The 18,288-nt window shown below is 39.0% G+C and overlaps 2 protein-coding genes across 5 annotated transcripts in view; one reads left to right on the plus strand and one right to left on the minus strand.

Moving 5' to 3' along the window:
• Positions 1 to 7,469, minus strand: part of ARNT (aryl hydrocarbon receptor nuclear translocator) — a 75,375-nt gene extending 67,906 nt beyond the window's left edge. For 3 of the 4 annotated variants that reach the window (XM_053214763.1, XM_053214762.1, XM_053214761.1), the window contains exon 1: positions 7,276 to 7,469. In XM_053214763.1, the coding sequence (XP_053070738.1) occupies positions 7,276 to 7,300 (25 nt within the window). In that variant the 5' untranslated portion in view covers positions 7,301 to 7,469. The remainder of the gene's footprint in view (positions 1 to 7,275) is intronic. The other variant, XM_053214764.1, reaches the window with a different exon arrangement.
• Positions 7,470 to 14,030: 6,561 nt separating this feature from the next.
• LOC106980076 (spindle and kinetochore-associated protein 2-like) lies at positions 14,031 to 15,207 on the plus strand. Its single transcript, XM_053204514.1, has one exon. It carries the CDS (start codon positions 14,418 to 14,420, stop codon positions 14,754 to 14,756), a length of 339 nt encoding a protein of 112 aa, XP_053060489.1. The 5' UTR covers positions 14,031 to 14,417; the 3' UTR covers positions 14,757 to 15,207.
• The last annotated feature ends 3,081 nt before the right edge of the window (positions 15,208 to 18,288 follow it).

The following is an 18,288-nucleotide window of genomic DNA, read 5'->3' on the forward strand; positions in this document are numbered from 1 at the left end:
CTTGAGAAACAGTGTAAGGGAGAGCTTGGATATACGAAAACATCTTTCTTATATTTCACTAACTGATAGTTTGCCTAGGTATGCAATTCTACGTCGGAAATTATTTCCCCTAAGAATTCTGAAGGCATTGCTCCATTGTCTTCTACTGTCGGGTGTGACTACTGAGAAGCAAGACCAATCTGATTCCAGATTCTTTTGAACTGACCAATTTTTTTTTCCCTGTAGCTTGTAGGATACTCTTTGTATCTGATGCTGAAATCTCATGATATTGTGCCTTGATGTGGGTGTGTTTTCATTCACTGGTCTGTCTCCTTCAATTTGAAAACTCATGTCTTCTACTGCTGGAACATTCTTTTAAACAAAAACAACAAAGCTTGGTTAAAAGAGATGAAAATGGTTGTTACTGGGGAGAAGGAACTGAGAGAGGGAGTAGAGGACTGTTTTTGTAAGAAATCAGGTAAAACTAAGTCTTTAAATATATGCATGGATAATTTTGATTAAAATAACAAACATACATTTAAATGTTTAAATATATGTATTTTAATTCATTTTTTTTAATTTTAATATTTCTTCATTTTTGAGAAACAGGGAGAGACAGAGCACAAGTTGGCGAGGGGCAGAGAAACAGAGAGAGAGAGAGAGACACCCACACAGAATCCAAAGCAGGCTCCAAGCTCCCAGCTGTCAGCACAGAGCCCAACACAGGACTCGAATTCATGAACCGCAAGGTCACAACCTGACCTGAAGTCAGATGCTTAACCGACTGAGCCACCCAGGCGCCCCAATTTTATTTCATTTTTTTAATGTTTATTTATTTTATTATTTATTTTGAGAGAGAGCATGAGCAGGGGAGGGGCAGAGAGAGGGGGAGAGAGAGAATCCCAAGCAGGCTCTGCACTGTCAGCACAGAGCCTGATGTGGGCTCAAACTCACAAACCGTGAGATCATGACGTGAGCCAAAATCAAGAGTCCAACGCTTAACCAACTGAGCCACCCAGGTACCCCTAAATAAATATTTTAAATATATTTACATGATTAAAACATTTCATATGTTTAAATATACGTATGTTTTATGGAGGAGAAAAAAAAGATGACGTGATAACCAATCAGATAAATACATGAAAGAACCTAAAACACCTCTAGTTGCTTAGCCTGGGGAACTGGAAAAACTGTGACAGTCGTGAAAGATACAGAAAAGTCAGGAAGGGCAACACATTTGAAGGAAATGCTTGTGAGTATATACATAAATAGCGTATTAAATATTACTCAAATAGAGATAGCTCTTAAACAGATGAAAATATAGAAAAGAAGTTTATGTGAGAGAACAGGAATAAAAATTTTTGGGAATTTTTTTAAGAATCTTTAATATAGGGGTGCCTAGGTGGCTCAGTCAGTTAAGCCTCCGACTTCGGCTCAGGTCACGATCTTGCAGTTCACAAGTTCCAGCCCCTCATCGGGCTCTCTGCTGACAGCTTAGAGCCTGGAGCCTGCTTCGGATTCTGTGTCTCTCTGTCTCTCAAAAATGAATAAATGTTAAAAAAATATTTTTTTTAAATGTTGACAATGTAGACGAATTGCCAACAATCAAAATGTCTCTACCCCCTACTAGTTATGAGACTTCAGACAAACCACTTATTCACTCTGTGCCTTAGTTTCCTCATTTGTAAAACAATAATACATACCTCATAAGACTGTTGCAAAAATTAAATAATACATACATATATATGAAAACTAAATGAAATAATACATTTAGAATAACTGGCATATATTAATAAATGCTATTATAAATTAATTCATGATGTTAATGACTTTATTAGTACTACCCTTTCAGAGATATTTTCATGTTAACAGTGCATAAAGATATGAACCCCAACATTCATTTATTCAACCAATACTCACTGAATGTCCTAGGCACCACTGGGAGCAGTGGAGAGTGTGGTGAAAAAGGAAGGTAAACATCCTGTTCTCATGGAACTTAAATTCTAATTAATTGTAAAAGTCATAAACTTTGTCCATTCAACTATAGTGAAAATGTAGAGGGGAAAATGCAAAATGAAAAAACGATGAAGAGGGGCACCTGGATGGCTCAGTCGCCAGAACATACAACTGTTGATCTCAGGGTTGTCAGTTTGAGCCCCACAATGGGTGTAGAGATTTAAAAAAAAAAAAAAAAAGAAACAAACAAAGAAAGAAATGATGAAGAGATGTAAATTTAGAGAATTAATTTGGAAAGTAAGAGACGTTTCTAACATACAGAATAGCCAACAAAACAAAAAGTGCAACCTGGCCTATAGTAGGAACTTAATAAATGTTTAATCATTCCTAAAAATAGATGGTTCTACAAGCAAGGCCTATCACTGGGTGTGCATGATGGACCCACCAGATACAATTCAGCGAGCTCAAGCCTTGGATTTCAGAAAGGTCTTAAATATATTTTTTTACTGGGGCACCTGGGTGGCTCAGTGGTTGAGCATCCAATTCTTGATTTCAGCTCAGGTCATGATCTCACAGTTCGGTTCATGGAATGGAGGCACCTGTTGGGCTGTGTGCTGACAGCTCAGAGCCTGCTTGGGATTCTCTCTACACCACCCCCTCCCACCCCTCCCACATGTGCGTTTGCACACACATACATGCTTTCTCTCTCTTAAAACTTAAAAAAAAAAATAGAAGTTTTTTAAAAAAATGTGTTCTTTTTCTGTTCCATCTAAATGAAATCTGCTATACCACCATAGATAGAAATGTTACCCTTGCACCCCTACATAGGATTGTACCACTAAGGAATTAACCTTTAAAATAAATACTGTGAGTGAATAGCTTGAAGGAAAAAAAAAAGGATGGCTCCGAAAACAGTTTCCACTATCAAGGATTCAAATTTTACTAGTTTTGGAATGAAATACCCATAATATGTCATGACCTGAGTAAAATCAAGGGGAAAAAAAGGGTCTGTTTCCTTGACTATTACAATTTAGTTTCTGAAGATCACCACTTGGCGCCATGAAAAGCCCTACTGGGGGCGCCTGGGTGGCGCAGTCGGTTGAGCGTCCGACTTCAGCTCAGGTCACGATCTTGCGGTCTGTGAGATGGAGCCCCGGTCTGTGAGATGGAGCCCCGTGTCGGGCTCTGGGCTGATGGCTTGGAGCCTGGAGCCTGCTTCCGATTCTGTGTCTCCTTCTCTCTCTGCCCCTCCCCCATTCATGCTCTGTCTCTCTCTGTCTCAAAAATAAATAAACGTTAAAAAAAAAAATTAAAAAAAAAAATAAGAAAAGAAAATCCCTACTGTTATTGCTCTCAACAGCAGAGAACCACAAAAAACTTTTCATAAAACATCCATAAACAACATATTGTTCTCATCTGTTAGTGGATTGAGTAGAGGGGTAGGGCTGGAATGCAAAAACTAAGATTAGAGACCACTATTTTATAACAATAAAAAAACTAGAGTTCCAATAATGCAGTGGTATCTACTTCTTAATTTCTAAGAAAACAGAAGATTCCAGTTGATGCCACAAATCTAAATCATAGATCTGCACAGATCTAATATGCGGATGAAGGTTCTTTTTAAAAAATGTTAATTGTATTTCAAATGCTGAATTAGTAAATTATATTTAATATACTTTTCATGGGAATGCAAGCTGGTGCAGCCACTCTGGAAAACAGTATAGAGGTTCCTCAAAAAACTAAAAATAGAACTACCCTATGACCCAGCAATTGCACTATTCGGTATTTATCCAAGGGATATAGGTGTGCAGTTTCTAAAGGACACACGCACCCCTCATGTTCATAGCAGCACTATCAACAATAGCCAAAGTATGGAAAGAGCCCAAATGTCCATTGATGGATGAATGGATAAAGAACATGTGGTGTGTGTATATATATATATACATATATGTATATATAGTATATATATATATAAATATATATATATACTATACACACACACACACACACACAATGGAGTATTACTTAGCAACCAAAAAGAATGAAATCTTGCCATCTGCAACTACGTGGATGGAACTAGAGGGTATTATGCTAAGTGAAATTAGTCAGAGAAAGACAAATTTCATATGACTTCACTCATATCAGGACTTTAAGAGACAAAACAGATGAACATAAGGGAAGGGAAACAAAAATAATATAAAAACAGGGAGGGGGACAAAACAGAAGAGACTCATAAATATGGAGAACAAACTGAGGATTACTGGAGGGGGTGTGGGAGGGGAGATGGGCTAAATGGGTAAGGGGTACTAAGGAATCTACTCCTGAAATTGTTGTACTATATGCTAATTTGGATGTAAATTTAAAAATAAATAAATAAGTGGTAAAAAAAAAAGAATAAACAACACTTTTGTAAAAAAGAAAATAATATACTTTTCAAAAAGTTTTTGCAATAAAGTATCTTGACACCTTGACTTTATACCACATAAATTCTTTTCCCCTATCTGAAAAAAGTAAAAGTAATGGGTAAGAATTTTGTTAATTAATGTTTTCAAAACTATTAATTTAAATAGTTTAAAAGAAAAATTCTTCCTAAATGTCAGCCTCACAAACCCAAAGAGTGTTCCTTCCTTTACCTTCCGCTACATTCTCCATCCACAATAAGTGGTACCTAATAGCACAAGAGGAGATGTCTACTAACGAGAATACCAGAATCAAGGGAAGAAATACCTACACTCCTACATTTTCATTCACATCTCTGGTATGAATACTGAATTAGAAGTCAAATACCTGCTCTTTCCCCAACCAGCACCTTAGCCAATGCATTACGAATCATGCATGCAATTTAAAAAGTGTTCCTCAAACTTGTTAGTGTCCCACAGACAAAAAACAGCCAGCCTACCTTCATTAACTACCTACCCACCCACTTCTACTTGCCAATGGTAAGTAGAATTAGTGAACAATAACAGAATACGGGGAATTATCAATTCATGCAAAGAAAAAGGCATTATCGCATTAGACCTATTACTTTAACATAACTCGTAAGAGAGTAGAGTATAAACCACATCTTACTCTACTTGTGATCCAGCACCATGTTAAGACATAGTGAAAATGCAAAGGAACCAGGTTCCCTGCAAGATACGGAATGGCCACCAACAGTCCCTAAATCATACTCTACGTACAACTGACACGATCTTCACGCATTATTAACACTGCAGATGAACTTAAATGAACCTTAGAAAAGTTAAATAATGATCACAAACATCTTTTGCAGACATATGTGAAGATGGAATTAGCAAGAATTGGAGGGAATCTTAACAAAAAGCAGAAAGATAAAACAGAAAAAAAATCAAAGAAATAGGTATAATGTCTCTAGTCCCTAAAATGGCTCTGAGGAAAGATTTGACCATGCAATAAAAAATTCCGACCTGAAAACCATTTACTTTCTTTTCACTGAGCACAGTACATTTCCACCCTTGTCCCTCCACTCAGTCCACATATCCCAAAACACAGCAGGCTATAAAAGTCCACAATGCATCTATGACTGCTTCCTTTTGAAATAAAGGGGCAAAAGAAGAAAGGAAGGAAGAAAATACATTTTCTAATTTAATTATCAGGTGTGGAATGTATCAATAACTTGGAAGAGATGTGAGAATGTTTCAACATCAAAAAGGAAATCTACAAAATACAGAAACAGGCTGTCAAAGGATATTAAACAAAACTAAATGTTTCATCAGCAAGGATTCTGCACAAATAAATACTATTTTCTGCTTCAGATTTAAGCTGATATCGATCAGCTAATGAAATGTAGTCAAAAGACTGTCATTCTGGTCACTGTTGTTTAAAAAAACAAAATAAAGCAGCCCCACCCACACTGCTGGAAAAAAGCTTCTGACATATGCACTAAACTTGTTTACCAAGGCCACCTCTTAATAAGAGAAATGCTTTGCAACTTGACTAGGGTTATGTAACTATTTTGCAATGTGTTATCAGTTTAAAATCATGTTTATTTACTCCCTAGTTTTAACACATAGGTTATTCTTCTATAAGGTCAGGTGGCCGTAATAATAGCATCTTTCCAATTTTATTCCATCATTCAGAACTTCCCACAATAGAACTTTAGCCATTAATTTTATCTACTTTTCCTCTAAATTTTTTAAAAGATTATATGATATTGACATGTGGCAAATTAACTTCTTTAAATAGCTCTGTTCCCAAAAACATGGTAGTAAAGGTAATAAATTTGATAGTGACAACTTTTATAGCAAAACCTGGGTACCACAAAATAATACTGCAGTTCACAGACATGGAAAAAATCCAATTTCAGTTTCAAGGTGGGAACACCAGTGAATCCCTTCCCCTGCTGTATTTTCAAGCAATTCACCACCAACTTCTGGCTTCTTTTTTAAGGATTTTTTTTAAGGATTTTATTTTGCAACAGAATCGCCGAAGTCTGCAAGGTAAACTAGGATCCCTAAAATGAAATACTTCCCAGGGATAAATAACTGCAATATAGTGGAAAGAGGACTAGGAATTTAGAGACCTCATCTGTACTACACCCCAATCCATCACTTAGACATGATTGGCTAGATTTTTTTTGCTGTTGTTAATGTTCAAGCTCCCCCTTTAGAAGAGATGTTCACTGAAAAATGACAAGGAACTGAACTTTTCTTAAAGAATGGGGACTGCCTCGGTCTACACCAAACAAGATTTAAACCTGGGGTTCTTGCTGTAGGGCAAGATCTGCCCTGAACAACCATTACTCAAACTTCAGTCCTCAGCAGCTAAAGATACTAGAGGCACTAAATACGTGAATACCAGTTTCGGGGGGGGGGGGGGGTACAGCCTAGAGAAACAGAGTATCCAAAGATTTTTTATTTTAAATGTAAATGTTTAAACGTTTGGAAGTTTAACACTTCAGCTAAACAGCAAGGCGGTCCAGTGTTTCTAAACCCGAATTACTTTTAAGGTAAAACGAGCCATTCTGCCCACAGTCATTCTGTATCAAGCCGTTCCGCGGGCAGAGTTGAAAGACGACCACATCGCACACCAGCACGCAGCCAGCAGAGGGGAGGCAGGCCAAGCCCAGCGCGGGGAGCCGCTCCAGCAGCACTCGCCCCACGCAAGTACCACCCGCACGCTCCCTCCCTCCACCCCGGGTCTCCCCAGTTCCCTAGGTCGGCCCCTCCCCCCGTTCCTCCCCTCCCCCACAACACCCTCGCTGTCCCCGCGTGTCCTAGCTCCCTCAACCCCAACTACGGCCCCTCAGCCCAGGGTCTCCTCAGCTGCTAACCTCTTCAGCCCCTCTTCCTTTGGAGGCGCCCCAGCCCTCCTTCTACTCACCGGGGTTAGCAGCAGTCGCCGCCATGGCCGCAGATGCCACTGCCGTCGCACCACCCCCCTCCCAGTGGGAGGAGCCGCCGCCACCGAACTGGGGGAAGGGGGAGGGGAGAGCCACTCCCCAAACGCGGTACCCTACAGCCGCCACCGCTACCGCGGAATCTAAGATGGCGGCTGCGGCTCCCCCCTCCCCCCCCGCCTCTTCGGCCCCAGCCCCTGAGGAGCACAGACCCCACCCACAGAGTGGGTGGAGTCATTCGCCGAGACCCGCCTGCTCGGGGAAACTGGCGAATAGAAACGCCAAGAGGTAGGGCCGGCCACTGTGCCTGCCGGTTCATTGGAGGAGGGGCCCTGAAAAAGAAGTCCAGCTGTCTCTCTAATCCCGCCTCCTGTGCGTCAGAGGTCAGTGATCAAGTGACGTCAGTGAAAAACAATTTTACTAAAAAGCTTCGCTAAGTGGTGGTTTCGCTGGCTGACCGCTGTGCAGACGATTGGTTTTGTAAATGTTCTTTAGATTCTCTAATGCTTGAACTTTACCCAGTGATTTGTAATCCTTTCTAGAGTTGTTTTTTTTTTTTTTCTCCTTTAAGGATCTTTTCCCTGGTGGAAAAAGTTCAATAACTAATTTTTGAGTGCTTGCTATGGAACTGGTAGTGTAAAAGGATCTGGGTATTTAAGGTCTGGTAAAGGAGATAGATACCTACTGCGAAAACGGAAGGCAATGTATGCAGAAGTGAGTGGGATGACTTCCTTTGGTCAAACTTAGGGACATACTGATGGGATTTTAGTAGGGAAGTGCTAAGATGAGTACTGAACAAATTTTTTAATAATCGGAAAGCATTTGAGCATTCGCTCCAGAAGCTGTCCAAACTGTTTTATGTGTATTTACTCATTCGGTCCTCACAACACAGTGATGTAGATTCTATTATTATTTCCATTTTGCAGATAAGGAAACAGAAGCAAAGAGATTAAGCAAGTGATAACCAACTAGTAAGTAATGGTGTGCGAGGCAAACTGGAGAAGTTTGACTCCAGGGACATGTTTTAGCACTACAGTTTTATCTCACCTTACATATCTTTCACAAATTGTTTAATATAAATTTAATTCGAATTTTAACAGAAACTCCGTCATGCTATTGAGCATCTTTGCATTCTTATAGGTTATATATGTAATACAAGGATTACATTGATCCATTTCTCTCGTTTAGTTAACAGCACAGTTTATCTTAGCTGAGGTAGCTTAACATAATTTGTATATGATTGTTTACATTTGTTAAATTAATTTTTTCTTTGTTGCTATTTTGTTGTGTTGTATTTCCAATTCATCATAAAAGAAAAATCATCCACTCAAAAGAAGTATATTGAAAAATAAGAAGTAGTGATAAAAAAAAGTCACAAGTACAGTATTTCAATTCAAAATTGTGTAGTAAAGCTAGGGGCATCTGGGTGGCTCAGTTAGTTAAGTGTCTGACTTAGGCTCAGGTCATGACCTCAAAGTTCCTGAGTTCAAACCCCAAGGTTCCTGAGTGGGAGCCCCACATTGAGCTCTGTGCTGACAGCTCAGAGCCTGGAGCCTCCTTTGGATTCTGTGTCTCCTTCTCTGCCCCTCCTCAGCTGACACTCTATTTTCTTTCTCTCTCAAAAATAAATAAACATTAAAAAAAAAAAAACAGAATCAAAATTATGTAGTAAAGATAGCCAGCTATTAAACAAGATCGCAGTTTAGGGGGCACTTGGGTGGCTCAACATTTAAGCAGCCAACCCTTGATTTTGGCTCAGGTCATGATCTCGTGGTTGATGAGACCGAGCCTGGTTTTGGGTTCTATGCTGACAGCACGGATACTGCTTGGGATTCTCTCTCTCCCTCTCTCCCTCTCTGCTCCTTCCCTGTGCACACACAAGCTCTTTAAATAAATAAACAAACAAACAAACAAACAAACAAACATTTTTTAAAAGTCTGCAGTTATATAGACTGTAAGTTTTGTGCCTTTTCATGTGGTAAGTTCATCCAAGCAGCAATAAATAAATGAATAAATAAAAATGTAAATAGAAAGTACAACTATGAGTAACTAAAAACTGGATTTTATTGGGCCAGCAATCCATTTGTCTATTGCCTGCTACATTTTGGCTGTTAGGAACTTTTGTCAGTGACTCAAAAAGCCATCAAAGCTTTCAAGTCATATTTGAACCAAATACAATGACCTCATTGCCATGTAAAATGTATTTTTCCAGAATGAATGCAAAATAATGTTTTCCAGTATGAAATAGATGAATTTGTGGATAAAAAAGATCAAGTTACATCCCTGGTTTAAAAATGGCAAAAGTCATTTTGTTTCAGCAATGCTTGTACAACTAGCTACAAAGTTAACAACATGGGAATGCAAGCTGGTGCAGTCACGCTGGAAAACAGTATGGAGGCTCCTCAAAAAACTAAAAATAGAACTACCCTACGACCCAGCAATTGCACTACTAGGAATTTATACACGGGATATAGGTGTGCAGTTTCTAAGGGACACATGCACCCCCATGTTTACGGCAGCACTATCAACAATAGCCAAAGTATGGAAAGAGCCCAAATGTCCATCGATGGATGAATGGATAAAGAAAATGTGGTATGTATATACATATATATATATATATATATATTTATTTATACACACACACACTCTCTCTCTCTCTCTCTCTCTCTCTCTCACACACACACACACACACACACACACACACACACACACAATGGAGTATTACTCGGCAATCAAAAAGAATGAAATCTTGCCACTTGCAACTACGTGGATGGAACTGGAGGGTATTATGCTAAGTGAAATTAGTCAGAGAAAGACAAAAATCATAAGACTTCACTCATATGAGGACTTTAAGAGACAAAACAGATGAACATAAGGGAAGGGAAACAAAAATAATATAAAAACAGGGAGGGGACAAAACAGAAGAGACTCATAAATATGGAGAACAAACTGAGGGTTACTGGAGGGGTTGTGGGAGGGGGGATGGGCTAAATGGGTAAGGGGCACTAAGGAATCTACTCCTCAAATAATTGTTGCACTACATTCTAACTAATTTGGATGTAAATTTTAAAAAATAAAAAATAAAATTTAAAAAAGTTAACAACAAATGTTTTGCTTAGAGAAAGTTTAACAAGCTATTGGCAAAAATCCCTAATCAAATACCACACAGAATCATGGTATAGAGCATGAAAGGGCAATATTAGCCCTGTACTTACTAACAGTGGACACCACCAATGTATATAATATGAACCATTTCACAGCATATATGCAGTACATAAGGAAAAATGCCCAGAAACTTCCTGTTAGGATTATCATTCAAAATTAAAGTTACACTAATTCTAAAAGACATATGCACCTGTGTGTTTACTGCAGCGTTATTTGCAATAGCCAAGATATGGAAGCAATTCAAGTGTCCATGGACCTATGAATGGATAAAGATGTGGTATACAATGGAATATTACCATAAAAAAGAATGAAATCTTGCTATTTGCAACAACATGGGTGGATCCAGGGAATAAAATGCTAAGTGAAATAAGTCAGTCAAAGACAAATACTATATGATTTCACTCATATGTGGAATTTAAGAAACAAAACAAATGAACAAAGAAAAAAAGAGACTCAAAATATAAAGGACAAACTGGTGGTTGCCAAAAGGGTTGGGGTGGGGGGGAGAGAAGTGAAATAGGTGAAGGAGATAATGAGTACACTTCCTCTGATGATCACTGAGTAATGTATAGGATTGTTGAATTACTGTATTGAACACCTGAAAAACACTGTATGTTAACTATACTGGAATTAAAAAATAAATAAAAATTTGTTTAAAAATAAAATAAAAATCATATATATTTTATACATTGCTAAAGTATATGTCATAGTAAAGATAAGAAAAAAGAAAACTTTTGAAAGGATGCACAGAAAACCATTACCTATACTTAGTTCCAGGGCAACAAATTGGAGTCTAAATGGGAGAAACTCTTAGTTTCCACTGAATTTTTTTGTAATATTTTGAAAGGTAAAAAGCTTATATGTAGGTCTGGAGAATGCTAAGAAAAATAAAAACACTGACACAGTAAAAAAGAAAAAAAAAATTGAAGTTGCAGAAAAAGACCTTTTCATTTAGAAAAACTTTCATTTAACAAGGAATTATTTTGGGGGCGGCTGGGTGGCTCAGTCGGTTGAGCGTCTGACTTGGGCTCAGATCATGATCTCACGGTTTGTGGGTTCAAGCCCCACATCGGGCTCTGTGCTGGCAGTTCAGAGCCTGGAGCTTGCTTGGATTCTGTCTCCCTCTCTCTCTGCCCCTCCCTCACTCACGCTCTGTCTCTGTCTCTCAAAAAATGAATAAACGTTAAAAAATAAATAAATAAAGGGGCACCCAGGTGGCTTAGTCGGTTGAGCATCCGACTTTGGCTCAGGTCATGATCTCACAGCTCATGAGTTTGAGTCCTGCGTCAGGCTCTGTGCTGACAGCTCGGAGCCTGGAGCCTGCTTCAGATTATGTGCCTCCCTCTCTCTCTGCCCCAACCCAGTTGCATTCTGTCTCTGTCTCTCTCAAAAATAAATAGACATTAAAATAGTAAATAAAATAAAATAAAATAAAATAAAATAGAATTATTTTGTGAGGTGTGAGAAAGTCTGAAAAAATATCTTGGGATCAACACTGATAGAGTTGTAGCCTTGGGTGAGGGAAGGCCATTATTTCTACAAAAAAGAAAATGTCAGTCCACTTTCTGTTTTATTCAGGGAACAGTTGGTAGCCAAGAAGTAGTTCTCCTGAGCCTGCTTAAGTATAGAACAAATTAGTAAAAACTGTAAATATAGTAAAATAGCATCCAGTGAGCACAATCTTTGAAAAGAAATGGGTAAATGTTAGAAGACTTTTTTCTGCAGTAAAGTAAGGGGCAAGTAATGGCGAAGATGCTGTCACAAGGGCTGGAGTAGAATATCCCTTTTCTACTATACAGATAATACCAACAAAAAGCATTTTTTCCAAGTAGATTTATCTGAGCACCGTTTTCAGCATTTTCACTAACTTGAATTTATGACTTCAAGTTAAAAATGCCATGACTTTTAATCTTAAGAACAAAGTATCAGGATTTTGTAAGAAAACCAGACAGTTGTGCAAATGCCTTGACCACCAAGAGTTTATGATTTCCCAATATATGATAATTTTATTTCTTCACTGGAGAAAAAAAAAAAACGAATGACACATTATTGAACATGTTTTAACCACATCAAAATGTCACAACTGAATGGGGGGAGAAAAACTTTTCAAAGTTGAATGTAACCCATACAACTAAATACAACTCCTGCTCTCTCCCAAATTGAAACATTCCACTTTTGAGGTTGCTGTATGCTGTATGCCCTTCTACACATGTCCTTCAGTTAGAAAGCCTACATCAGGGCACCTTGGTTAAGCAACCAACTGACTCAGGTCATGATCTCACGGTTCCTGACTTTGAACCCCACGTTGGGCTCTGTGCTGACACCTCAGATCCTAGAGCCTGCTTTGGATTCTGTGTCTTCCTCTCTCTTGACCACTCCCCCACTGATGCTCTGTCTGGCTCTCTCTCTCTCTCAAAATGAATGAACATTTAAAAAATTAAAAAGAAACTCTACATCATACAAAGTCCATGTTAGATAAAAAAAAAACCATTCATTCAGAATGACCTGATGATAGCCCCACTCATTGCAATATCTGACAACCCACTGTGAATTCAGATTTTCTAATTCTAGTAGAAATGAAAATTAAGAAGTTGATTAAGAAATAACTGGGGCACCTGGGTGGCTCTGTTGGTTAGGTGTCTGACTTTGGCTCAGGTCATGACCTCACAGTTCACAAGTTCAGGCCCCACATCGGGCTCTGTGCTGACAGCTCAGAGCCCAGAACCCACTTTGGATCCTGTGTCTCCCTCTCTCTCTGCCCCTCCCCGCTCATGCTCGCGTGCTTGCACACATGCTCTCTTTTTCTCTCTCTCAAAAATCAACACTGTTAAAAATTTGTTTAAAAAATGACCTATTGCACATGTTTTCAGCTTACCGATATTAAAGTTACTATTGCTACTATTAATTTTTTACCTGTTACAAGTTGTTTTGTTACCTTGATAATGATGGCAAGGCAGTTTTTTTAATTATTTAAAATGGTGATCTGCGGATGCACCAGTTTTAGTGTCTCCAGATATAGTTACCAGATTTAGCAAATAAAAATACAGGTTGCCTAGTCAATTTAAACTTCAGATAAATGACAAATGACTTAAAAAAATTTTTTTAACTTTATCTATTTTTGAGAGAGAGAAGAGAGACGGAGTGCTAGCAGGAGACGGGCAGAGAGCGAGGGAGGCACAGAATCCAAAGCAGGCTCCAGGCTCCAAGCTGTCAGCACAGAGCTCCATGTGGGGCTTAAACTCACAAAATCATGACCTGGGCCAAAGTCCGATGCTTAACTGACTGAGCCACCCAGATGCCCCACAAGTGACTTTTTTTGGTAAAAGTATGTTCCAAATGTTGCATAGGACATATTTATGTGTTTTTAAACATTCATCTTTCATCCAGAAACCCTACTCCTGGAGGTTAAAATTTTAAGGAACACTGATCCAGGTTTTTGCCGGGGGGGGGGGGGGGGGGGGGAGGGAAGACTGCAGGCAGAAAGTCCACTTAGGTAAGTAGCTACTGCAGAAACCCAGGACAGCAATTACAAGGATCTGACACAGGTCAATGAAACTGAAAAGACAATGATTGCCACAAGTACCGTTTTGACAAATAATCAAAAAGGTTTGCCATGGAACTGTACGTGTATGGAATGAAAGGAAGCTGTGACGTCAAAAGAAGGATTTGGGATAATATCAATAACAGAGATAGGGGCTAACTGGAAGTTCAGGTTTGTTCTGTTCATATTTATTTGTTGGATTGGTTGGTAGGACAGCCAGGTAAAAATGCTTATTAAGCATATGAAATCATAGGGCATCTGCCCAAAAGAGAGGTTGGGACCTAGATGTAAACTTCACCAACTGCAAGACACTGTGGTTTCATAGAATGCTAGCACCTTAGGTAAAAGAGAGAGGCTAAAGGACACAAAAAATGCCTCAAGAAATGCCTGTTTCAGTCTGAGGAATGTCAACTATTCAAGATGGAGGCAGAGGTCAACAAGATGAAACTGATGTTCCAGAAAACTGACTCTGATCCAGATTACATTCAGTACAGACCAGAATATGAAATCAAGACTAATCATCCTGAGTCAGCAAGCAAGAAAAATCCAGTTACACTCTTAACAGAATCATTAGCAATAAAGTCTCAGTATCAAACTTTGCATGCATGCTTTAAGCCATTAGCTGTTGGGCAGAAAGAGACTAAGAGCTGTGTTTGTGCCACTGTCCTTAAGACTACGACCATAATACAAGAACTACAAAAGCAAACAGACTTGGAGCTGTCACTGTGGACTAAAAGAAAACTGTGGCAGAGCAATTAAAATCTCACATGTCAGAGTTATGAAGAAATGGACTTGCCAAAGAGAACTCTCATGGAGAAGAGATCCATTCCAGAAAATTTTAGGAAGATGTCTTTTCAGCACTTGATGACTAGAGGTAGGGGGATGGGAAGGATATTTGGCTTGACTGACTGGATAATTGATGCCTTTCACAAGATAGGGGAACATAAGAAGGGCAAAGAGTAATCAATAAAGTTCAGCTGAAAGGATGGGATGGGAATAAAGGGATTTTAAAAATATATGCACACACAGGGGCGCCTGGGTGGTTCAGTCAGTTAAGCATCCAACTTCGGCTCAGGTCATGATCTCATGGTCCGTGAGTTTGAGCCCCACGTCAGGCTCTGTGCTGACAGCTCAGAGCCTGGAGCCTGCTTTGGATTCTATGTCTCCCTGTCTCTCTGCGCCCTTCCCACCCCCCCCCCCATTCATGCTCTGTCTTTCTTTGTCAAAAATAAGTAAACATTAAAAATTTTGAAAAATATATGCACACCCACTTAGTCTTATAATTTCAGACAAGGAAGTTTAACACTATTTTGCATCTGTTTTTGTATAATTGGGATACCATAGATGTCTTGGCCTACTGTAAGAGAATATTTATGCACCATTTATGCAGTCAAACGTGAATGGCCATGCTTTGGAAATTAAAGGATAGAAAGAAAAAAAGAAAGAAAGAGAGAAATGCCTATTTCAGGTGATGGAAGAAGGAAGAGGCAATCTGGAAGAAGCAAGGCAATGAAGCAAAAGGAATTTCGAGATAAAAGATTTTGGGCAATAGCATCACGTGTTCAGAGATGAGGATGAGCAAATCTAAGGAGAGTAGATGCAGCAGAAACCATAGTTGAGTGAGTGAGAGTGTACAGAAAGTGAGTAAACGTAGTCAAATAGCTGGCATACAACACCTTTTCAAGAAATATGGGGGCACCTCGTGACTCAGTCGATTGGGCATCCGACTTGGGCTCAGGTCATGGTCTCACCGTTTGTGAGTCCAAGCTGCTGTCAGCACAGAGCCTGTTTCTAATCCTCTGTCTCCCTCTCTCTCTGCCCTTCTTCCACTCACACTTTCTCAAAAATAAACATTTAAAAAAAACACTAAGAAATATGGCAATGAAGGGGCACCTGGGTGGCTCAGTTGGTTAAGCGTCCAACTATTGATTTTGGCTCAGGTCATGATCTCACGGTTCGTGGGTTCCAGCCCCACTCTGGGCTCTGTGCTGACTGTATTGAGCCTATTTGGAATTCTCTCTTTCTCTCTCTCTCTCTCTCTCTCTCTCTCTCCCCCCCCTCCTCTATGCGTGTGCACACTCTCTCCATCTCTCCAAATAAATAAAAACTTGAAGGAAGGGAGGAAAGAAGGAAGGAAGGAAAGAAGGAAGGAAGGGTGGAAAGAAGGAAAGAAAGAAAGAAAAAGAAAGAAAGAAAGAAAGAAAGAAAGAAAGAAAGAAAGAAAGAAAGAAAGAAAGAAAAAGGCAACGAAGGCAAAGTAATCAGATGGTAGCTGGGATGGGTACGTAGAGTACAAATAGAAAAGTATGTCTACAGACTGAGCTTGTGAAAAACGTTGCAAATTAAAGATGAAGAAAATATATATGCCTGAGAAAACAAGTAAGACCTGGTGCTGGAGGAGACCAGCAGATAGGTTAGGCCGCATATGGACATATTACTCTCAAAAAACCAAGGCACGTTTTGCTGAAAATGTGTAAACATTTTGAAGTGGAAGAAAGAGAGGTGTTGACTCATACGCAGTGGCTTTGATGCTCAAAGAGTTAATAGGTCAAACTTCTACTGAGAACAAAAGGTAGAAATGCTGTTGGTTCTAGCTACAGAACTGTGGGTAATTTGGGGAAGTGTATGACTAAGAATGTATACATAAAATGATGGTCTACTTCTCTGAGACCCTAAAGTCAGAAGACATAAATGTTCATGAAACTACAGAGCATTGTTACTACTTGGTCTGCCAATATCAGAAGCCAGAGGTAAGGAAGTAAACTGAGGAATTTACCCAGGATTAGAGAACAGGTTGACAAATTAGGTCAGTATCTTGGGGGGTGGGAGATTCTAGAGCTGCAGAAGGAGATGAGACTGGTCAGGGAAACAAGAGAAGCTAAGAGAGGTTATGGGGCTGAGCAGAAAGGTTAAATTCTGGAAGCTGATGTTGATAGCACCTTCAAATGTGAGGGAGTGGGAGTGTCAAAGGATAGAAACTGAGAACATATATCACAAAAGTAAAAATATATTGCCAGTATGTGTGTGTTTATGTATATATAACCTTTAAATCAATGAATAAGAGAGGAATAGCCCAATGACAAGAAGAGAAAGGATAGGTACAGGATATCTGAAAGTGATGTACAAACAAAAATTCAAATACCATACTAATGAGGGAACTGCAAGGGTTGTTTTTTTTTTTAATGTTTTTGTTTTATTGTTGTTGTTTTATTTCTGAGTGAGAGAGAATGAGAGGACAAGCAGGGGAAGGGCAGAGAGAAAGGGAGACACAGAATCCAAAGCAGGCTCCAGGCTCTGAGCTGTCAGTGCAGACCCCAACGCAGGGCTCAAACCCACAAACTGCGAGATCATGACCTGAGCCAAAGTCAAATGCTTAACTGACTGAGCCATCCAGGCGCCCCAGAGAAATGCAAGTTTTTAAAAACTGAGATGTTGTTTTTGCCTGTTAGCTGGACGAATATTTCAAAGATTGAAAGTAACCTATATTGGTGACACTGGAAAAATAAACACTTTCATACCTATTTTGTATATTACAATAACCTTTCTAGTGTGTGACTTGGCAATACCTGTTAGTATTCTAAATATTCATATCCTACAACCTAGCATTTATATTTTTACCATTTTGAGGAATTTATCTCACAAAAACATTTCCACAAGTGCTCAGAAAAATATGTGCAAGGATACCCATTGCAATGTTGTTAAGAAATTTGAGGGGCTCCTGGGTGGCTCAGTTGGTTGAGCAACCAACTTTGGCTCAGGTCATGATCTCATGGTTTGTGAGTTCGAGCCCCTTGCCGGGCTCTGTGCTGACAGCTCAGAACCTGGAACCTGCTTTGAATTCTGTCTCCCTCTCTCTCTGCCCCTCCCCCACTTGTGCTCTGTCTCTCAAAAATAAATAAGTGTAAAAATAATTTAAAAAAAAAGAAATCTGAAACAACCCAAATGCCCACTAATAGTGAAAAAAAATCAGGGATATGTATGTAATGGAGTACCTACATACTTAGCAGCCATTAAAATGAATTAAGTTGATCTAAATGTGTTAAAATAGAAAGATGTCCAAGGTATATTATTAAATGGGGAAAAAAGCATAAAATGAGCATTATCTTGTAAATGATAATAATTATAATAAATATAGAAATTAAAGCTGGAAAAATCCACTAAACTATTAATAGTTTGTCTCTGGAGCATAGGATTAATAGGAGATTTCTATCTTTTGGTACATATTTCTGTAATGTTTGAAGGACATCTATAATTATTTAAAAAACAGAAATATGCAGCAATTTTGTTTTAA

The sequence above is a fragment of the Acinonyx jubatus genome, chromosome C1 (assembly GCF_027475565.1).
Source record: "Acinonyx jubatus isolate Ajub_Pintada_27869175 chromosome C1, VMU_Ajub_asm_v1.0, whole genome shotgun sequence".
NCBI classification, from domain to species: domain Eukaryota; kingdom Metazoa; phylum Chordata; class Mammalia; order Carnivora; family Felidae; genus Acinonyx; species Acinonyx jubatus.